At 43.8% G+C, this 23,578-nt stretch overlaps 3 protein-coding genes across 3 annotated transcripts; all 3 read left to right on the top strand.

Annotated features, from left to right (window-relative positions):
* The first annotated feature begins 10,782 nt into the window (after nt 1–10,782).
* LOC127322880 (uncharacterized) lies at nt 10,783–11,656 on the top strand. The gene is made up of 3 exons (XM_051351303.2): nt 10,783–10,930; nt 11,108–11,196; nt 11,290–11,656. The coding sequence occupies exons 1-3, from the start codon at nt 10,907–10,909 to the stop codon at nt 11,438–11,440; spliced, it is 264 nt and encodes an 87-aa protein (XP_051207263.1). The 5' UTR covers nt 10,783–10,906; the 3' UTR covers nt 11,441–11,656.
* A 6,564-nt stretch (nt 11,657–18,220) lies between these two features.
* On the top strand, nt 18,221–19,153 carry LOC127322879 (uncharacterized). Its single transcript, XM_051351302.2, has 3 exons — nt 18,221–18,458; nt 18,638–18,726; nt 18,828–19,153. Exons 1-3 carry the CDS (start codon nt 18,435–18,437, stop codon nt 18,976–18,978), a joined length of 264 nt encoding a protein of 87 aa, XP_051207262.2. The 5' UTR covers nt 18,221–18,434; the 3' UTR covers nt 18,979–19,153.
* A 183-nt stretch (nt 19,154–19,336) lies between these two features.
* LOC127322878 (PI-PLC X domain-containing protein At5g67130) lies at nt 19,337–22,111 on the top strand. The gene is made up of 9 exons (XM_051351301.2): nt 19,337–19,888; nt 20,004–20,096; nt 20,198–20,320; nt 20,400–20,537; nt 20,647–20,745; nt 20,854–21,157; nt 21,242–21,465; nt 21,569–21,655; nt 21,754–22,111. Exons 2-9 carry the CDS (start codon nt 20,016–20,018, stop codon nt 21,835–21,837), a joined length of 1,140 nt encoding a protein of 379 aa, XP_051207261.1. The 5' UTR covers nt 19,337–19,888; nt 20,004–20,015; the 3' UTR covers nt 21,838–22,111.
* Nucleotides 22,112–23,578: the final 1,467 nt, after the last annotated feature.

The following is a 23,578-nucleotide window of genomic DNA, read 5'->3' as shown; positions in this document are numbered from 1 at the left end:
TCAGTGTTTTTGATAAAATTCACCAAGTCATTCACCAGTCATATTCACCTTCAAAATCTCTCAATAGAATGACTCATCATTCCAAGGTTTTCAAAGTCATTTCAAATTCACAAGTTCCCAACTAGAGTAGTCACTTTTAATATTGAGCACTAGCATCTAGTGATGAGGGGTACTAAGTATCTTGGAGCTTGCTAGGCTAAGTGTGATGCTCTTGTACTACTCTATAGTTCAACCAAGTGAATCATAAATCAAAAAGTAACTTTGATAAATAAAAACAAGTAAAGCTTGTAGAGTAGAAACTTGGGATAGGTTCATAAAGTAAAATGTAATGGTGCCTTGCTCTTGTAGAGCTTTGCACAAGGGAACCTTGCAAGAGTGTTAGCTTGCAACATTATAACTTGCATTAGTCTAGCTTGCCTTGGTTGGTGAGGTGATCAAAGTTCTCTTGCTCTTCCTCTTGGTAGAAGACCTCTTCCTCTTGATAGTCTCCGGTACTAGCGTCTATAAACGAATACGAGGATACAATCACCAAACAACACTTAAGTAATCTTAATTAGCCTTATTGGCTCACACACAAAGGATCTAGCATCACTACTTAACATTTATGAACCCATTATTCTAGGGTTTCCTTATTTAACATTAGGAAAATAATTTCCTCTCATTGAAAATTGGAAGTAGGGTTTATCTTTGGTTTGGAGAAATAATTTCCTCTCATTGAATTCTTCTTGAGATTTAATTTCTCTTATGAATAATATATGACCTAGGTTGACCAAAGTCAACCTCTTCATACTTATCATTTGAGAAAATGATTTAAATGAGGTTCCATACCTCATGCAATTTAATACTAACAAGGTAGTGATTTAATGCCACCAAATAATTCATTATGAGATTAGTAGACCATGGTCACTACCTCATGTTGAATTACTTGAGAACAAGATTTAAATGAGAGGAATACCTCTCATATGATTTAACACATGGTTGTAACTAATTTAGTAAAAACTACTATGGAGGTGATTCAATATTCTCAAATAACCAGGGATGATCCCATGTTGACCAAGGTCAACACTTCACACTTAGTATTTGAGAAAAGGGATTTAAATGAGATTCATCATCTCATGTGATTTAAATAACTAGTGCAATTTAAAAACTATGTTGGTTTAAATTCTACAAGTGAGCAAGTATGAGCCTAAGCATTTAAAGGTCAACACATTACTTCACCACTTGTGAGAATGATTTAAATGAGGTGCTACACCTCATTGGTTTAAATTCTAAAATTTGGATATATTTTAAATGGGCTAGTATTGACTACATAGCCAATATTTTGATTCTAGCCCATGATCATGTACAGAACCCATATCATATTTTTACATAGTAAATTAGGGTTTGTTAAATGTGAATTATTGCAATTGGATTTACTGCAAAATTCAAATTGGTTGATTTTTAAGATTTATTTGAATACAGAAAAGTATCTGTTTTGTTATTTTTATCATTTAAATTCTACAGATAATTTGCAAGTGAGGCCAGTGGCATTGTTTAGGTAATTTCATGATCTTTCCGAATATATAAAAGTTGCTAAATTTGGTGTAGTAGTTTGAGATTTATTCATTTTTGAATGGGGCACCAGTATTTAAAATATGGATGAAACAATTAAACGAGATTTGAATTGATGGGCCGCGCGGGAAAACCTAACGGGCCCAAACGATTTCAAACCGCGAGACACGGCCCAGCAGCACAGCCCGTGTGCGCGGGCCGCCTGACAAGCTGGGGCCCAGGCGTCAGTGTGTTTAAAATACCGAAACGGTATGGGATGAGGCGGTGCATTGGATTTAAAGACGATCGGACGGCTCTGGGTCGCCACCTTCCTCGACACGGCTCGCCGGAGAGCTAACCCTACCGGCGGCAGCGAGGTAGCGAGGGGAGGCTTACCGGTGTCCAGCGGGGTTGGCGAGGCGGGCGATCGGCGTTGGAGACGACGGCGGTTCGAATGGTGGTCGAGGTTGGTCGGGGGAGGCTCGGAGTCGTCTCTTCCGTCGGGTTGCTGTCGCGGCGGACTCCGGTGCAATTCCGGCGACGGTGAGCTTAATTGGAGAGGGGAAGGACCCGAGGAGGTTCAGAGAAGAGAGGGGAGGCGGCTGGTGTGCTGTGATCGTCCAGGAGGGGCCTCCTTTTATAGGGGGTCGAGGTGCTGCGGTGCCCGTGGGAGGTCGTCGACGGCGTGGCGTCTCCGGTGCTCCAAGGGGCAAGCTAGGAGGCGCAGGGCGTAGGCGTCGTCTAGGCGGAGCTAATGCGCGTGCTGGCGTGTCCAATGATGGTCTGTGGCGAGCTGGCGATGATGGTGTCCGTGCAGTACCGGCGCGGCAGTACGTTGATCATGGCGACGGTGAGAGAGCGTCCGCGAGCCAGTGAGCATGTCCAGTAGGTAGCTGGTAGTGTGGTGATGGTGTGTGCAAGAGGGCAAGGCGAGGGGAGGACGAGGGCGACCGGACACGCACGCGTTCTGGCGCGTCCAGGATGGTGCTGGTGCACGCTCACCGCGTGTCTGGCACGCCGTGGTGAGGTACTGGACGCGTGCGTTCTGGCTTCTAGCGTGCAAGGGGGAGGCTCGGCCGTGCACAGGCAGTGTCCTTGTGTACCAGAGATGCTAATTGACAAGGTGTAGGGGAGAGTAGGGGCTCAGGTCGCTCGAGTGCCATGGTGGCCGGCATGGTGCATGGTGTGAACTTTTCTCTTATTTTCTCCACTTGAAATGGTGGTGCAAGGACATGGCAATGATGCAGGGGTTGCAGAGGGGTGTGATGATCATCAAACTAAAGTGGTGGAGGCTAAAAACCAGTGTGTAAAAGGGTGTATGTCCAAATCAAATTGTTGCCTGCAAGGTGTTCGATGATATGGCCGCATGAAGAAAATGTTGGAATTTTGGAATTATTTTTGGTGGAGCTCAAACATATAAATAATGTGAAGGATTGGTGGTGGTGGTGGTGGGTTTGGTTAAGTTTTGTGAGATTTCAAAATTGGTATCATCTTCTCTTTAATTTAAAGTCCTCTCTTGTCAATCTTATTCTGGTCAACCTGGTCAACTTCAGCAGAGATGGTCAACATGAAAGTTGTTGACCTTGACTTGGTCTTGGATGACATGGTCATAGTTGACCAAGTTTGGTTTAGGAAGATTCAAATGCAGGGGGGTAAAGTAGGGAAGATTTTATAAATGGGTCATATGACCATTATCACATGTATGTGAGTTTTGAATTTTCCTTTGATTTGATTCTTGTTTCTTTGATGCAAATGTGTTTGTTTATCATATATAAGTATTCTACAAGCAAGAGATCAAGCAATGGTGGCCTTGGTTGAAGATTTGCAAATTGGGCTAAGTGTATGTGAGTGAAATTTGGGGATTTTCTCACTATGTGATTTCTCTTCATTTGAATTGACTTTGGTTGACTCTAATGTGATTCCTATTGGTTTAGAAACATTTTCAAACCATTGAATCCATTTCAAAAGGTCTTGGTCAAAGGTTTGCAAAAAATGGCCATAACACATAAGAGGGGAGGTGTCACTTTTTATTATTTTTGTAAAGTGTTGATCTTGCTTCACTTGGACATGGGTTAGGGTCAATTTAGGGTTATATGAAGTTTAGAAAAGGTTGCACACCATTTGGTCAAGGTTTAAAGTCATAGGGCAAGAATTGGGTATTATGGCTATGTGCCACATATGCCTCTATGCATATGTTGCATTTCATTTTAAATTTGACTTGACTTGACCCCTTTGGTGTTGTTGAGTGTTGAAATGGTATATGGAGGTGATCCAACCATTCACAACAAGTCCTAGGGTCAAGGTTCTTAAATTCACAAATTTGCACTTTTGCTCTCATATGCCTCTATGGCATTTTTAGTTTCTTTTTACTTTCTTTGGAAACCCTTGGATTAGGTTTGATAAGTACTAGGCAAAGTGTGTGAAGGTTTTCCAAACCTCTAAACAAAGTGGAAAGTTCTAGGGTAAAGATTTATAAAAGTAGCCATAGGCACATATGCCTCTTTCTTATTTAATTTCCTTTTATTCTATTTTAACTAGGGTGGTGAAAAGAGGGATGAGGTTTAGGGTTTAGTGTGGTTCACAATGGTTCACCACCATTTAGCATAATTAAAAAGGTAGGGTTCAAGATTTACCTATTAGGGCTATATGCCCCCATATGTCTTCTATTTTATTTTGGTTTCTCAAAAATAGATCCAAAAGATTTTTGGAGAAGATTAGGGTTTAAGGTTTTTCTTATTTGATTTCTTTCTCTTTTATTTTATTTGGTTGATGATCTTCACTTGATCACTTTAGGGTTTTAGGGTTTAGCACATAAGCATACTAACACTCATCATGGCAAAATACAAGATTTAAACAAGATCTATATGTATCCTACTTAATTAATAAAAGTTTTTGTTGGTTCCAAAATTTGGAACTAGTGAAATTCATTTGTTTTCTTTTGAAAATTCTTGGGATGTTACATCTTGTAGCCCTACGCAATTAGTGGTATTCATCATCCAACAAGAGAGTGTAGAGTATAGCATTTATCTATTCATTTATGTGATCAATGTTGAGAGTATCCACTAGTGAAAGTATGATCCCTAGGCCTTGTTCCCAAATACTGCAATCATCGCTTGTTTACTGTTCTCGCATCTGTCATCGCCTGCAATATTCCCACCATCAACCACACGCCAGTTGTAGCAGCAAGCTATTTTCTGGTGCCGTTACTACTGCTCATATTCATTCATACCACATGTATTTTACTATCTCTTCACCGAACTAGTGCACCTATACATCTGACAAGTGTATTAGGTGTGTTGGGGACACAAGAGACTTCTTGCATTGTGATCGCAGGGTTGCTTGAGAGGGATATCTTTGAGGTTTGTAGAACAGCAGCAAGTTTTCCCTTAAGTGGATCACCCAAGGTTTATCGAACTCAGGGAGGAAGAGGTCAAAGATATCCCTCTCAAGCAACCCTGCGATCACAATGCAAGAAGTCTCTTGTGTCCCCAACACATCTAATACACTTGTCAGATGTATAGGTGCACTAGTTCGGCGAAGAGATAGTGAAATACAAGTGGTATGAATGAATATGAGCAGTAGTAACGGTGCCAAAAAATAGCTTGCTAGCGTGCAGTTGATGGTAGTAATGTTGCAGGAAGTAAAGATGCAGTAGAACAGTAAATAAGCGATGATTGCAGTATTTGGAAACAAGGCCTATGGATCATACTTTCACTAGTGGACACTCTCAGCATTGATCACATAATAAAACCACTCTACACTCTCTTGTTGGATGATGAACATCATTAATTGTGTAGGGCTACAAGAGCACATCAATGCCGGAGTTAACAAGCTCCACAACATTCAATGTTCATATTTAAATAACCTTAGAGTGCATGATAGACCAACGCAATTATACCGAGTACTAACATAGCATGCACACTATCACCTTCAAGCTATGAAAGGAGGAATAGATCACATCAATACCATCATAGTAATAGTTAACTTCATAATCTACAAGAGATCACAATCATAAACTACGCCAAGTACTACATGATGCACACACTGTCACCATTACATCATGGAGGAGGTATAGAGTACTTTAATAACATCACTAGAGTAGCACATAGATTAATAGTGATACAAAGCTCATATGAATCTCAATCATGTAAGGCAGCTCATGAGATCATTGTATTGAAGTACAGGGGAGAGAGATTAACCACATAGCTACCGGTACAGCCCTTAGCCTCGAGGGAGAACTACTCCCTCCTCATGGGAGACAACAGCGGTGATGTTGATGGAGATGCCTTCCGGGGGCAATTCCCCGTCCCGGCAGGGTGCCGGAACAGAGACTCCTGTCCCCCAGATCTTGGCTTCGCGATGGCGGCGGCTCTGGAAGGTTTCTCGTACCGTGGCTTATTCTTTTAGGGTTTTCGCGATGGAGTCCTTAAGTAGGCGGAAGGGCAGCCTCGGAGGGGCCCTGGTGGGGCCACACAATAGGGGGGCGCGGCCCCCCTCTTGGCCGCGCCGCCACCATGTGTGGTGGCCCTGGGCCTCCCCTCCGGTCCCTCTCTGGCTCTCTGGAAGTTTCCGGGAAAAATAAGGTTCTGGGCGTTGATTTCGTCCAATTCCGAGAATATTTCCTTACTAGGATTTCTGAAACCAAAAACAGCAGAAAATAGGAACTGGCACTTCGGCATCTCGTCAATAGGTTAGTTCCAGAAAATGCATAATAATGACATAAAGTGTGTATAAAACATGTGTGTATCATCATAAAAGTAGCATGGAACATAAGAAATTATAGATACGCTGGAGACGTATCAGCGACTTTAGCATCACGAGGTTTACCCATGATGGAGGATTTGCGGCGAACAATATCAATTCAGGTGAACGTGCAAATAAAGCTATGCTCCCCGGCAACGACGCCAGAAAATAGTCTTGATGATCCACAAGTATAGGGGATCGCAACAGTCTTCGAGGGAAGTAAAACCCAATTTATTGATTCGACACAAGGGGAGCCCAAGAATATTTGTAAGCCTTAACAGCCGAGTTGTCAATTCAGCTGCACCTGGAAACATACTTGCTCGCAATAGTTTATCAGTAGCAATAGTTTTATAGCAGTAGCAGTAGTGAAATATAAGAAGCAGTGTAATAAAGACAGCAGTAGTGATTATAGTAAACAACATGATTAAAATACTGTAGGCATGGGGATGGATGAACAGGCCCTGCATGGATAAGATAACTCATGTAATAATCAAGACAAGGCATTTGCAGATAATAATAAAACAATATCCAAGTACTAAATAGCCATAGACATGTGTTCCGTATATAGTCGTACGTGCTCGCAATGAGAAACTTGCACAACATCTTTTGTCCTACCAGCCGGTGGCAGCCGGGCCTCTAGGGAAACTACTGGTAATTAAGGTACTCCTTTTAATAGAGTACCGGAGCAATGCATTAACACTCCGTGAACACATGTGATCCTCATATCACAGCCTTCCCCTCCGGTTGTCCCAATTTCTGTCACTTTGGGGCCTTGGGTTCCGGACAGCAATATGTGTATACAACTTGCAGGTAAGATCATAAAACAATGAATATCATCATGAATCAATAACATGTTCAGATCTGAAATCATGGCACTCGGGCCCTAAGTGATAAGCATTAAGCATAACAAGTTGCAACAATATCATAAAAGTACCAACAACGGATACTAGGCACCATGCCCTAACAATCTTATGGCTATTACATGGACAATTTCATCCAATCCCTACCATCCCCTTCAGCCTACAGCGGGGATTTACTCACACATGGATGGGGGAAACATGGATGGTCGATGGGGAGGTGTCGGTGGCGATGATGGCGATGATCTCCTCCAATTCCCCGTCCCGGCAGGGTGCCAGAACAGAGTTTCTGATCCCGAAATAGGGTTTTCGATGGCGGCGGAGTTCTGGATGTCTTCTGGAAAATTGGTCGAACCCCCCGTGCGTTTTTAGGTCAAGGGCTTTAAGTAGTCCAGAGGGGAGCGCCGGGGGCTGGCCGAGGCGGCGTCCCCATGTGGCGGCGCGGCCATGGGCCCACCGCGCCGCCACGTGGTGTGCGCGCCTCGTGCCCCCCTCCGTCTCATCTTCTAGCTCCTTGGGTCTTCTGTAAAAATAGGCCCATTGCAATTATTTCCGGGAATTTTCCTGAAAGTTGATTTTCTGCACAAAAATAAGACACTAGGGCAATTCTGCTGAAAACAGCGTTAGTCTGTGTTAGTTGTATCCAAAATACACAAATTAGAGGCAAAACAATAGCAAAAGTGTTCGGGAAAGTAGATACGTTTTGGACGTATCAGCGGCCGGGGCAGGGGCGGGGCAGGAGCTGAGGCACGAGGAGGAAGAAAGAGAGGAGGAAGAAGAGAATTTTTTGGCATATTTTGTGAATATTCTGTTTTACGGGGTGGCGATACGGGTTCTACTAGCTCGTCCGAGTCTTCGGCCGGCAAAAAGTGAATACAGGGCCCTCTACTCGCGTTTTACGGGGCGAAAAAATACGGGGCCTTTTAGACATGCTCTAAGCTTCTTTTTACCCCCGAGTCTCCACTGAGGGTTTATCGAGATCCATTAGATGGTTTTTTACCGAACTTGTGCCCATGTCTTGCAGTTCCTCCTCAAGAGTTTGCGAACCCTTTAATAATTCACGACCCTGTGGATTGACATCCATATCTCCAACATGCGTGATCCATCAATATACGCAATAGCATTGTGCCTCCAAGCAGGGCCAGTACCTCCATCTCTGCCACGACCGGGGACATACTCCTGCCTCCCCTAAAGTCATTTGTGCCACGCCCAGAACGGGCACCGCCACGTCCACCACCACAGCCAGCACCGACAACTCTGCCATGCCATGTATTCCAGTCCGCTTTCAGATAGTCACCCCACTTAAACTTTGCCTATACTCACCGGTTCCACATTCTAGATGTGAGTGGCCAAAAAGACCACACACACCACAAAACCTAGGAATTTTCTCAAATATTCCCTTTGCTTCTCCCTGGATATTGTGACAACACTAGCCAGCTTTTTGCGGACATCTAACTTCACTCTAACTTGAACGAAATTACCCATACCATTAACATCAGTCACAACCTTAGTAACCTTTCCCACGTTCCTTTCTGTCAGATTTCTGATCAGAGCTTCCTTCCTATATCCTACTGGAAGTTTATGAATTTGTATCCAGGTTTCAATGTGATTCAGGTCAAAGGTATATGGATCTGCTAAGCCATCATACTCAACAATGCATACCGCGTTCTGTCTAAATAACCATGGTCCTTCTTCTGTGATTTTTAGCCAATCTCCTAAGCAAAAACTCTGGACACTGACAACACAGATACTTTTGAAAAGAACAAAAACTACGCCTACCGGGAGGAGCCCGTGACAGTTCGTCAAGAAGAGTGCAATATGCAGCATCGCCAAATTTAAGAGCAGGAGTGCAACAGCACTCACTCAAACTGGAGTTGGAATAGAGAAACTTAACTATGTAAATGTCACTATAAGTAGTATGAAAATTAGTGTATGGTGCAAATATCACAAAAGCACAAATTGTCGTGTTTAATTTTGAACATTTAAAACTTGGTATGTAACTTGAAGCACTTTATGTGGATGGTCATAAGTTTCAATATTCACACCACCTAATTATTTAAATTACCTACCTACATGCATGATTTTTTTTCTTAACTTTCAAAATTTACAAATAGGATCGCTAAAAGTTGGCTTCGTATATCTACTTGAATGAACTTAAGATGATAGACCAAGTGTTGTCAAATAGGAAAGTAAACAGTGCATGGGTCAGAACACCGGGAAGGCATCGAATCTATTTCTTCCAACATGCAAGCTCGCCACACAAACAATCGCATATCAACTAGCTGCTTGGGAACTCGAAAGCCTACTTTCTTAGTTCGGGGCTTTCCTATTTCTTTGCCGCGACTTGATTTGAAAGGATGGAAGTTGGTTGTAGAGCTGGAGCACATCCCACTTTAGCACCTCGCTTTTCTTAGGGCATGCATAATGGTAGAGAAGGCATGTATTTCCTTACCCCGCTGCATCATCTAGAGAGAACAATAGATATATAAGCCATATAATACATTGTCGCTTATAGCCATTCCTAGCAATTACTTAAATTTTGGTCGAAAATTATATTGCTAAGGAAAGACATGTGGTACAATAGAGAAAGCATGCATTCCTTATTTTCTAAGAGATGACTCTTAAGCTAAGGAAAAGACAATCTTGTGGCTCTCTTTTTTCTCCAACTAACCAAAAGTTCAACATGGACGACACCGTAGTAGACATGCCCTATTGTGTGTGCCCTTACTAACTAGTCTGTTTCAACATTTTAATTGCATGTGTGCTCGGTCCGACGATATAATTGAATACACAAACTAATAATACGGAGTACATCTATTACCCGACTAGCCGTCATAGGAGGCCTAAACCTGGATAAATTGTGTGTAGTGATTCATGGTGACCCGAACATACCATCAAGATTTGTACAAATCACGAGTGTTTGTGGGTTGTAGTCACCTGCCTAACAATCCTGCAATTTTCAATAAAATGATACTGGCGTAACAGTCCTTTTTTTTTCTTGTCTTAGATGATTCAGTTATTCTTCTTATCTACTATACTGCTGGTGGTTAACTTCAGGATAATAATAATCTAAAACGCATAGACACAAGTTATTCTTGGAAAGAAAGACTACTCCAAATATGCTTTGTCTAGGAATGTTACCGTCTTATCGACGTAAACATCACGCGATGCCGTATCCTAATGTTGAAAACCAGATTTGCTCCCGCAGTTTCAGAAACATATCTGTATTTTCGCCCGAGAGAGGAAGTCAAGTGGCCACCGAAGACACGGCAAGAAGATGCCAGTTTTGACGATGGAAATGCCACGTACATACTCCATCGACAGGATCGAAGGGATATACGATGACGGGAACACCGTTAGCCGAGCGATCGATCGCATGTACATAGCGCGACACGGTTGACCCAGCCTTGCATTTGCATGGGAGAGAGACTGGCGCTGGCTGACCTGAAACGGGACTGTTCAACCTTTGACAAACGAGCTTCAGAAACAGCAGGCGGCTCATGGTTTCCTCGATTAAGTTCTCTGCTGCGTATCGCTGACTGACTCCCGAGTTCGCCCACAGAAATCGATCGCCCGAGACGCCGATCTGCTCTGCTCCCTGAACACTTAGTATGTATCTACGCATGTAGGAGTATATATATCTGCATATACAACGAGTAGACCATAGGCAGGAAAGAGAAAAAGGCAAAAGGCAGCAGTGTCTTCCACAGAGTTTAGCTTCTCGCATCCTACAAAAAAAATAGTTTAGCTTCTCGCAAGACGCATAGTCGACGACAATGGGGCGTTGGTTGAAGCCAGATGTACGTTCAAGATCGATGTATTTTGTCTTGTTTGCTGCTGGCCTGGAATTTTGCGCGCTCTATCGATTCATGCACAGTTTTGTCTTCTCTGTATTGTACTAGTGTTTATTTAGGATCTTTTTCCCTTCTTGCCCTGAAGGCTGTGTTAATAACAAAGAATCCCGATGCGTGGTGCAGGTTTACCCACTGATCGCCGCCATGTCGCTGGTGACGGGGATGTGCGTCTTCCAGCTAACCAGGAACGTCTTCCTCAACCCGGACGTCAGGTCTGCGCCCCATCCAACAGTTGCTGCACTCGGTGCAGTATGCATTTTCGTGCTCTGCTGGTTAACTGAAAGTCTGAACGCTAATTTCCGCAGGATCAGCAAGAGCCACCGGCAGAGCGCGGTGCTGGAGAACGCGGAGGAGGGCGAGCGTTACAGCCAGCACGCCTTCCGCCGCTACGTCAGCGCGCACCGCCCGGAGGTCTTCCCCGCCATCAACCGCTTCTTCTCCGAGTCCAGCAAGTGATCAACGACGTTATATATGTCGAACTGGGTGCATGAATGTGTCTATATGTGTCGCGTGTGACTGTAGTCCCGCTTGTGGGCTACCGCGGGGTGCGGAACGTTTGGGTCAAATCATGTCCGGAGAGTAGTCCCGTTTTGTATTTTATTTCGTCCGAACTATCTTGTTAAAACTCTTCTACTTAATTAATAGATTGATCACGTCTTAATTTGCGGTTTATATATGTGAGTATACGTATCTTTCAAGTTCAGTCACAAGTGATATAGTAGGTGGTACTTTACTTCAATGGAAGTGATATCTTCATCAGCCCCGTTGAATCGATGAATTCCATTCTCTTAGTACATTCTTTTTGGAATCCGTTCTCTTCTTTTTACCATTACAAGCCATGCATGCCGCCTGTTCCCTTTGGTCACACGCCAGAGGATAGATGTCAAGGGTTTCATTGGATTGGAGCCAAATTTTGTTAAAGCTCATAATTGGAAACATTGACAATTTTTGCTATTGTTTGATTAGAGGAATTGTCAAAAAATTGGCAACATATGGAATGGATAATGGCTTCCAAAGGAAAACAAGCACATATACAAAAAGTGGCCCATCCTCACATTACGACGGTCAAATGAAAGCCCGTATGATCAGCAACCTGAAGAGCCAAAACCCGCCTTACCAAAAATTACGACCACTTCAGCTGCAAAAACTGGCCCATCCTCACATTCACGTTTTCAATAAGTGGAAAATGAGCCATCAACAGAGTCAAAAACTGGAGGAGGCAACAGAACTGACAATGTAGCAGCGCAAAAACCTCAGATTTCTTTCACAAGTATGTAATGGATAATGGCTTCCAAAGAAAAACAAGTACAGATTCCTCAAAGACTCACGTAAAAGCTGGTTTGATACTAGCACACTACAGGAATGGGAGACTACGCCGAGGACCAGGCTACACGCCGACGGCCAAAAGTCGGGGCCATCGGCGTATGGCTCGGCCAGGCCAGCCTGCAGTCCGACTCTCGGCGTAGCGAGGTCTACACCGAGGGCAGTCCTCGGCATATGTTTGGCCCTAGGCGTAGACAGGGCTACACCGATGGCCACCCTCGGGGTAGGCTATTTTCAAATTTGACTAATTTTGTAAAAAATATTTCATATGATGTCAGAAAAATGCGTATAAGGTATCAAAATGTTCAGAAAAACATCCTCTATCCGTTTATGTAAAAATCATGCATATTTGAATCATGTACAGTACCATGTTAACATACTAACAATTCAAACACTTTTTATATGTTCTCGGGATCCTGTTTTAGCCAGATGGAAATTTAAACGAAGTAAGAAAATTTCGCGGAGCCACATGGCGTCATTTCGTCATTTTATGTGTCCTACTAACCACTCCAAAAGTCGGAATTAGAATATGACAATTATTTTGGAAAAACCCTTCACAAACAGGGTTATCAAGTCCGGAGTTCTATGACTCTTAGGGAAAATGAGTAAGAAACGCCCCGTGACACTGCATAGTTTGTCGGAATGAGGCCATATTTGGCATGTGTGGAGCGTATTTCCAATCCGACCCATGGGCGATGGTTTTTCATTTTCGGGGTACCAAAACGGGTTTTTGTGTGAAGCAGCTACATGGGGCGCATTTTAGTATTGCGCGAGACCTCCGAGTAGTGGTAGGACACCGCCTCCGCACCACATATCAAATGTCATATGTGCGCGCTAGCTATCTGGGAATCCATGCGGCTTTCTGCGGTGTCCGGCCGAATCTGCTGGAAACTGACCGGATTTAAACTAAGGGTACACTTTCCGCCGCTCAATAACTTCCGAGAAAAATGTTTTTAGATCTACGACACATCACTTTATGTGCTATTTTTTTACCGTTTAGCGCGATGGTGAATGGGTGCACCAGCGCGCCCGGTACGGCCATACCGCATCTCCGTGGGGGTCCGTTTTGGCCAAATGGCAATTTAAACGAAGGCAGAAAATCTCGTGGAGCCGCATGGTATCATTATGTGTCCTAGTAAACACTCCAAAAGTCGGGATTAGGATACGACAATTATTTTGGAAAACCCTTCACAAACTGGGCTATCACGTCCGGAGTTCTATGGCTTTTAGGGCAAATGAGTAGGAAACTGCCAGTTACACCGCATAGTTTGTCGGAACGAGGCCATATTTGGCACGTGTGTGGTCCCTGGGATGGGAAGCAAGGCCCCGGGAGCGGATTTCAAATCTGACCCATGGGCGATGGTTTTTTCATTTTCAGGGTGTTAAAACGGGGTTTTTTGTGTGAAGCAGCTACATATGGCGCATTTTAGTATTGTGCGAGACCTTCGCGTAGTGGTAGGACACCGCCTCCGGACCACATATCACATGCCATATGTGCATGCTAGGTATCTGGGAATCCATGCGACTTTCTGCGGTGTCCCACCGAATCCGTTGGAAACTGACCGGATTTGAACTAGGGGTGCACTTTCTGTCGCTCAATAAATTTCGCGAAAAATATTTTTAGGTCTATAACACATCACTTTATCTGCAATTTTTTGTCCGTTTAGCGTGTTGGCGAACGGTGCACCAGCGCGCCCGGTACAACCATTTCGCATCTCCCGAGGGGGTTGTTTTGGCCAGATGGAAAACTAGACGTTATATTTGGATTCCTCTAATTTTTAGGTTCAAATGATGATATGTATGTTATATTTAGATTCCTCTCATTTTTTTGATCGATTTAGACATATTATTTGTGGAATTTCGATTTCCCGATTTAAAAATATTAATTATTCCATATTAAATAGAAAATAGACCAAAAATCCATTTTATTGTTATTTGAATTCAATATTATTATTACTTATATATGCATTGTTGTTTACTTAAGTAATTATTTGGAATTCAAAAATAAAGAGGTGTGACATCACGGTCCAAGGGTTAATAGGGTTGATATGCTATTATTATCAGCAAGTTGCACTGTTCAAAAAATCATCTGATTCAATGATTAAATGATTAATCCCTATTTAGTGGTCACCGATTAGCCGATAAACTCATTTATCGCCCGATTAATCGGCCAATTTGCCTATTAATCGCTAATCGTCAGCCGACCGAGTTAACCCCGATAAGCAATTTCCTCAACATTGGCAAGATGTCAATTCTGTAATGGAAACTCATTCGAATGGAACCAAGAAGTTAAGCGTGTTGAACCTGGAGTAGTGTGAGGATGAGTGACCGACTGGAAAGTTTAACCATGATTGTAATTTGACCTAAGATTAAGTGTACTTAGAGTTAAAAGTATCTTGGATGAAAGATAAACAAGTAAAAAAAAGAAAATAATGGTGTAAAACAAATTAAAATTTTAAATTTTCAAACTATATGCCGAGGGTTTTGCCTTCGGCATAGCCAAAAATGATTTTTTTCGTTTTTTTCTTGGAATTTATTTTTTGAAAATGGAAATTTGATTTTTTTTTTTTGAATTTGTATGCCGACGATTTTGCCGTTGGCGTAGCGTCCTACGCCGAGGGCCGGGCTACGTCGACATCAATAGTAACTCTGCGGAGGGAGGTAGTCGCCGAGGAGATATGCCGAGGGCGGCCCTCAGCGTAGCCTATGCCGACGGCCAAAACAGGCTACGCCGAGGGTTCCCGGCCCTCGGCATATCGGCCCATTCCTGTAGTGGCATGACGATAGTAAGAGTACTCAATCAAAGCACACTAGGAGGCTTTTTAGGGTAGGGATCGGAAAATATTGACCCTTCAGCTGGATCGATCCAGCCTTATGCATTTAGTTTCAGAAGTAAAAAAGACTCTCTACTAGACCATGCAAATTTGTAAAAGTGGATCGCCATTAGGTTAGGTTTAGTCACTGTCTCACAAGTTTTGCAATGACAGAGTGCCGAACTCATATATGGCTTGGGTCTAGCCCTCATATCATGTTACACAGGAGCTAGATCTCGAGCGACTTGTAACCCTGCCTGCTTAATGAAGTTCCCTTTTACCTGCAAAAAAAGCAGATTGCTAAGCTCGAAAGAAAACACAAAATGAATAACTTGTAACTCCGTTGTTCATGATGTAAAATATATTACAATGTGCACCACTGGTACTCATTTGCCGTCAAGAATGGTTACATTTTTGTGTGGTATTATTAAGTAGAGAGGCGGCCCCTCGTCTTATTAAGTTGTCTATCATATGTTACAAGATATATATACAAACACTTGATCCACCACTTGATTGCAGAATTAAACGGTATTCAACTTCATGATTATAGTTTTATGTCTCATTTGTTACGATATGTCCAACAATGATGATTTTGTCTTTCCTCAAGATTCATTTCAAAGTCCCCTTGCTCCCTCCTCAAAGATCTTTTTATGAATGCTTTATTTTATGATCCTAATTGGAGGTTTTGCCGTGTAGTTTACCACTCTATGTTGGCTTTGAGAACTTTTTTTTTAGATGGGCGTTGGAACTAAACACAACATGTCATGTTACTTCTTTAGAATCAGTTTTTTTTCTTTTTCATATCGTCCATACTGCTGGATATCATCTCCAAGATTTCTTGTCTATAACCTTTCTATTATTGTATCACTTTTACCTGGACGCTAGTTTACTTTCTTCTATTGATACTTCATGATACCATTTATTTGTTTCAAGAAGAGTGAATTCAATCTGAACTAGATAGGGGGCGCAGCAAAATCCATACATATTTTTGGGTTTGTTGCTCCCATCCTCCTCCTGCTATTAAAAACATAAAGCTACATGGTTGCGTTGGCTGTTACCTTTTGGATATACATAATCATTGTCGAGTTTATCTCTAGATAGTGGAAGGTTCTCTAGGTAACCGAGTAAACCGCATCCGGAATCACAGTTTACATAATGAGAGAAAAAATTATAGCGCAAATCTTGAATTAGTTTGCATTTTCCCTGAAATCTTCTTACATTCTTGGCCTGTTCTGTAATGTTCTTAAACATTTTGTTCTTACTAATCGTTGCTGCTCTAATTATAAATGTTGTGTTCCTATTGTGCTCTTCTATGTTTGTGCTAAAAATATATTGTTGTATCTTCATATGTATGTGGAAAAAGTGAATCCATTTCTCCATACATGAGGTTGATGCTAGGACTTGCGCAAAGGAACTTTGTCACTCATCATGCTTACGGCGTGCTGGATTTGGAAGCACAGGAACGCTACGGTCTTCAACAACACGCGTCCCTCGGTGGCCTCCTTAGTTAGTGACATCAAGGTCGAGGCGCGACAATGGGCGGACGCGGGCGCCCGGGGGCTTCGCCAACTCCTCCCCTAGATTAGGTCTTTTGGTTGAGTTGTACGGCGTGACGCTGGTCCCTCTTCTGGACATTGTACATACAAACCTTCTTTATCTATCAATGCATCGAAACGCAAGGTTTTTGTGTTTTCGCAAAAAAAGGTTGATGCTAGGATTGTAGGTCTAGCCACGGATTTTTTCGTTTATATAAAGGGGGAAAATATGCTCATTTTAGCTATCGCTAAGCTGTAGGGTGTATGTTTTTTTATTTGTAAGATGAGAAGCACATGGCTTAAGTTGTTAACTAAAACCTTCTATTTGTATGGTGATGTGCTTATGTCTATTGGAGAGAATGCAACGGTGCCTCCTTAGGATAAAAAAAACTGGTGAGCAAAGAATTCACTTCTACTTTAGGGACATAATTATTGAGACATATCAGCATATGTATTGTATTTTTATGTTTCTGATTGATTAATATTCGGATGTTTGACTTTTCAATTTTTATCGAAGCTCCGGTCGACAATAAGACAGGAATATCGAGTTCATAATACTTCCAGGTTTTAATGCATATGTGAATAAGACCACCCCTTTGTTATTTTGACATTTCCAAATCTTCAGGGTATACTGTATTTTACATGTTAGAAAGATCAACAACGTTACTAATACATAATTGTGAGATATTTTTTTTGGTTTTGCATATAAATGTCATGCAATAGGTCACAAATAATCTCTGCACCACACTGATGTCCACTCCCACCGGTGAGCTAATTACTTTAGTATCAAAAACATTCCTAAAGGGGATTTAAATTGTAGGCTCTTTCTATTTGATTCAGTTCAAATGGTTAAATAAATGATCTTACTTTAAAATAAATTTGATGCTGATGTTGATGTGATATATGCCTGAATTTTCCTTTTTCATGTGTTTTTGGTATTTTCTACTAAAAATAACTGCTTGGGCCTATACATGTTAATTGTCATGCTAATGCCGGTCCAACGGCCAACTATATGCTCCTGAATTTTCAAGTTAAATGTGTTTTTTTACTTATAAATGAACCTCTCAAAGCTATTGTATTTTATTGCTTACGGTAGTAAGCTAATTACTTGGATATTTAGTTCATATTACTTATAAATGAAAAGAGTTCCCTCCTCTTTTTTTTCTCTTTTTAGGAGATTCAAGTATACTTCTTCTCTATGGCTTTTTTTGATAAAGTTCTCTATGGTTATTATCGCCTTATATCGACGTAAACATCACGGCAGACCGTATCCTAATGTTGAAAACCAGATTTGCTCCCGCAGTTTGAGAAGCCTATCTGTATTCTCGTCCTCTACCGAAAGTCAAGTCAAAATGCCACACACTCCATCGACAGGATCGAAGAGATATAGGATGATGCAAACTCCCCTCAGATCGATCGATCATAGGTAGCGCGACGCAGTTGACCAGGGCTGCCGTGGTCATGCGCGTGAGAGAAACGGGCTGACCTGAAACGGTACTGTTCAACCTTTTGACAAACGAGCTCCGAAAACAGCAGGCGGCTCATGGTTTTCTGGATTAAATTCTCTGCTGTGCATCGGTGAATCCCGAGTTCGCCCACAGAAATCGATCGTCCAAGACGCCGATCTGCTCTGCTCTCTGAACATTTAGTATGTATCTACGCATGTAGGAGTATATATATCTCCACATACAACGGGCAGACGGTAAGCAGGAAAGAGAAAAGGCAGCAGTGTCTTCTACAGAGATTAGCTTATCGCAAGACACAAGCTTAGGCGACGACATGGGGCGTTGGTTGAAGCCAGATGTACGTTCAAGATCGATCGATTTTATCTTGTTTGCTGTTGGGAATATTGCGGTGCTCTGTCGATTCATGCACAGTTTTGTCTTGCCTGTACTGTACTAGTGTTTATTTAGGATCTTTTCCCCTTCTTGTCTTGTCGTGAAGGCTATGTTAATAACAAAGAATCCCGATGAACGGTGCAGGTTTACCCGCTGATCGCCGCGATGTCGCTAGTGACGGGGATGTGCGTCTTCCAGCTCACCAGGAACGTCTTCCTCAACCCCGACGTCAGGTCTGTGCTCCGTCCAAACTACCCGATCCAACAGCTTGTTACTGCAATGTGCTCCTGCACACACAATGCTTAACCGAAAGTCTGAATGCTATCTTTCGCAGGATCAGCAAGAGCCACCGGCAGAGCGCGGTGTTGGAGAACGCGGAGGAGGGCGAGAGGTACAGCCAGCACGCCTTCCGCCGCTACGTCAGCGCCCACCGCCCGGAGGTCTTCCCCGCCATCAACCGTTTCTTCTCCGAGTCCGGCAAGTGATCCACGATGTTATATCTCTGTCGAACCGGGTGCAACCATGTGTGTGTATATATTACGTGTGTGCAGGCGTGCTTTGCTGTTTGCGTCTTAATTTGCGATCTATGTATGTGATTACGTCTGTATCTTTCAAGCAGAATCATCAAGTGATATAGTAGATGGTACTTATAACTTCAAATTTCATGAAAGTGATATCCATCTTCTATCAACAGGCAATCATCGGATCGATACTCAGTGCCTTAAATCTGGGTATAATTCACAATTTGGAGGGATATTCCTAACTTGCTTGGGAGACCCAAGCGCATCGGTAGTTCCTTGGTATATGCCGTCTGTCCCTGTCTGATGTAGAGTCCTGAATTGGTTGAGACATGATTGTGAGATGTGAATGTGGATGAAGTCCATCCCGTGTGTCAAATTTCCGTCCACATAGCCGGTGTGTCGAATTTGCCAAGTCTTATGAGCGACAATTTTTTTTACCACGAATAATCAAGTTGAAACAGATAGCTCCATTTTTGTTAGAAAAAACAAGGATTTCACAAGGCCCAAATATGTGTGTGTGTGCAAATTGTGCAGAACACTGAGATATTCTTCACAAAAATTAAAGGTTTGATCATAAAAAATGGGAAGCAAAAGATAAAACTATGCCCACACTTTTGATGTGTGGTACCTAATGCTGACCTTGAAAGCCAGAAGCATATTCCAACAGGCCAAGTGGCATGTTCTCCCTAAAATCAGCTTGCCACAGCCAGAGCTTCCTTGCGGTCTCGCAACTCTTCTGTAAACTCAAGAGATAAGGTGCTATGACCGTTGCGCAGGAGAAAGGGATGCAATCATGCAGGAAGTTCCGTAGAAGATCGCCATTGTTGTGCCAAGAAAGCTGAAATATATACAGTTTCTTCATCGAGGATACAAGGTTGTTTCTTAAATGTTCTGCTGCAGAATCATTGATCTTCCCTGCAAAATACAAGCTCCCACTGCCTGATATAGCGGTACTGAATCTATTGATAGCTTTTGCTGCAAATATATAGTTGCAGGGAGTTATGCACAGCCCGGGAAGCACATTTCTGTTACTATGTGTGATGTTTCAAGCTGCAGCAGCTTGTTCAGGCGGGCAATGCGAGGTACGCCTAGTCTGTCTCTGTCTCCTCGCCGACCTTGCCAACGATTCTGAAAATTTCTGCTGGTGATTGGGGTCGGTGGTCTGATGTTGGGATGTGTGCAGCTCGGCGATCGATGTTCGTCTTCAGCCGACTGCGGTAATGAACTGTACTGCTACAACTGCTGGGTCGAGTTTGCGGGAAAAAGGTGTGTCAGGAAGACGGTGTCCGATCCATTCAAGATAGTTGTAAGCGGTGGACTCCTGCTCTCCGGCCCATTGCTGTCTTTGCATTACTGTTGAGTATTGCTCTTGTTTCATTCTACAGGATACATCATTGCCGTTCAACAAGTATGCATTTCTGACGACGCACAACTCGTTCTCCATCCACGGAGAGCCGTCCCACACCGGAGTCCCACGGATCACGCTCTACAACCAAGAGGATTCAGTCACCGATCAACTGAATGTACCTAGAACTACTGCAGATTGGCTATTCCACTTAGCACCTTCTGAGTTCTGGTCACTCGCCTGATTCTGAACTGCTTGAGGCACCTGTTTTTTTTTTCCTAATGCAGAACGGGGTTCGGGCGCTGATGCTGGACGTGTACGACTTCCGCGACGAGGTCTGGCTGTGCCACTCCAAGGGAGGGAAATGCTTCGACTTCACAGCGTTCGTGAGTGAAGCTTAGCTCAACAGCTAGCTGTTGCACGTTTTCTAGCTAGTGCTCTGTGACGGCATTCGAATTTGCTGCTCGTACGATGATCGGTGGTTTGCACTGCAGGAGCCAGCCGTGGACACCATGAGGGAGATCGAGGCGTTCCTGTCGTCTCACCCGTCAGCGATCGTGACGCTGATCCTGGAGGACTACGTCGGCGCCGACCACGGCCTGTCCAAGCTGTTCAACAGCACAGGTCTAACGAAGTACTGGTTCCCCGTGTCGAGCATGCCGCGGCACGGCGAGGACTGGCCTCGCGTCAGGGACATGATCGCGCGCAACCACCGTCTCCTCGTCTTCACCTCCGACGAGTCCAAGGAGTCGACCGAGGGGATCGCATACCAGTGGAACTTCATGGTGGAGAACCAGTGTAAGTGCGCGTCAGTCTGCAGCGATGGAAATTTCCCAAAACGAAGAGGGATCGATGATAAGACTTCCTGATGATGGTGTGCAGATGGGGATGGTGGGATGAGCTCTCGTTCGTGCCACAGCCGCTCCGAGTCCCTGGCCATGGGCAACAGGACGCGGTCGCTGGTCCTGGTGAACTACTTCCACACGGTGCCGCTGGGCGTGACGGAGTGCGCGGAGCACTCGCTGGGGCTCGCGGGCGTGCTCAGGGCGTGCCACGCCGCCGCCGGCAACCGCTGGGCAAACTTCCTGGCCGTCGATTACTACAAGGTACTCCTACATAGGTGATACAGTACAATTGCTGAAAGTAGAAAGGTCCAGATTACTGCCTCCAGATGAACTTTGACGCGCGACCTCGATCGATCGGTTTCAGAGAAGCGACGGCGGGGGCGTGTTCGAGGCCACGGACATGCTCAACGGGATGCTCATCTGCGGCCGCGACGACGTGCGCGCGTGCAGGGTGAGATATCGATCTCCATCGTCTGGTCTTTTCCTCCATTCATTTGAGCGCAAATTATTGTGAGAATCGAAGTGAGCTTTGGGTGTTTGCTGTTGCAGAGACGAACTCTGAAGGACGCGTTGCAGGGCCTGCTTGGCAAGCTCGGGTTGATGCCAGGTCGTCGTGGTGCGAGGAGGACGTGAAAATGTCTGTCATGGTTCCGTTCGTTTCAGTTTGGTTAATGGTCAGCTGCATTGGTTGTTTGTAGTCCACTCGTGTCTCACGTGCGGCATTGTGTAACTGATTGGATCGGACTGTTAGAGCACCAGCCGGTGGACGCCGCTCGGTACAGCAACTGTAGGGCTTTTGTTTGAGTGTTCTTCCTCTCTCCAAACAAGGGATCCTCTGAATTCGACATCTACATGTGAAGAGCGAGAGCAATAGAGTAGCCGATGCGACTAGTCATTACGAGTTCAAGGTCTTTTGTTCTTCTTCGCATCCGTTATTTTGGCATAAGTTTTTTTGGTTCTCAAAAAGAAACAGCTTGAATCTCGTAAAAAAAAAACAGCTTGAAAAGCTTCAGTTGTAAGAAATGAATTTCTAGGTTTCGGGATTTCTTACCAACAAGTTGGTTAAAAACCTCAATTTATTGGCAATTGCTAGAATTATCTATGATCTATTTTAGATTGGAAATCTTTTTTTGGTTAAACTTTTTGTTTACGAGATCTTTTTTGCTTACGAGATATCTAGAATTCCTCATTTCTATCTTATGCAAAAGAAGAGAATCGAATCCAAGGCAAAGGAGAGAACAATAAAAGGATTTCTTCCTTTTTGGAGGAATCGCAGGTCTTCTTAATCCTCTATTCGGCACAAGAAAAAAGCAAAAAAAACTTTTTTCTTGTGCCGATTCTTCTTGTTTCAAAATAAGAATATTTTTGCTTCCTAATTCGACTAAAGAAATAGTAGGAATCCCAAAAATAGCACATTTCCCGAAGAGCTATATACTCTTTTTGCTGATCAAGGACGATCACAATGTCTAGCAATCTCGTCATATATTTGATCCCGCCGAGATATCTTTGCAAGGTCATCAGGAAGTTGCATCTGGACTAATCACGATCACTTCCCTGATATTGTTACAGACCTTGTAACACAGAACCTGTGCCATGATTATATAAAAGGTTTTTTTTAACAAAATCCACTAATCTATAAATAGAAATATAAATAGTCCTAAAGGTAATAAAAATTACAAATATGTGCTCGAACCATCTAGCGACGACAACATACACTAGCACGAGTCGAAGGCATGCCACGGTCCTGGCCCCACCATCGTTAAACCTGGGTAAAGATTATCTTAGTAGAGCTTGTTGTAGTAGATAGACGAAGAAGTCATGGTGTTAAAGAAATCTCCAGCAGCCCCCGACACAAACGGACAAAAAGAGACCGTTTGCATCCGTGCGGTCAAAATTTGGGTCTGCCCCTAGCCTAGCAGCCTGATGCATAGTGATCGGGCGGTTCGCCGAGGCGCAAACGGGGCCCAAATTTGGGCCGCGGATGCGTCTCAGCAGACGCTGGCACGGACGCAGCGCGTGACCGCTCCCTTCTGCCCCGGGCTGCCTGGCAGCGACCTCGTCCGCTTCGCCTTCTGCGCGGCACGAGACTACTAGCATTTTTCCATGTGAAATTAATGGCTGCCCAGCGATGCAGGTTCCACAAGCCTAGCCATGGGTGCGGCCTTAATGCGCTCCACCGCCCCCTCGGCTGGCTTCATCGTATAAAATGGGGCGTTGGCGCATCCACCCCTCCATAGAACCCTAGCTACCTTCCCAATCCCCAACCCTAGTGCCGCCATCCACCCTTCTCCCCACGTGGTCCATGGCGGGTCCTAGGGGCCAAGGTCGTCGACGCAGCCCCTGCAGGCGGGGTAGGGGCGGTTGATAACCCACA

Source organism: Lolium perenne, chromosome 2, assembly GCF_019359855.2.
Source record: "Lolium perenne isolate Kyuss_39 chromosome 2, Kyuss_2.0, whole genome shotgun sequence".
Classification (NCBI taxonomy): Eukaryota; Viridiplantae; Streptophyta; class Magnoliopsida; order Poales; family Poaceae; genus Lolium; species Lolium perenne.
This window is presented reverse-complemented; position numbering and strand designations above follow the sequence as displayed.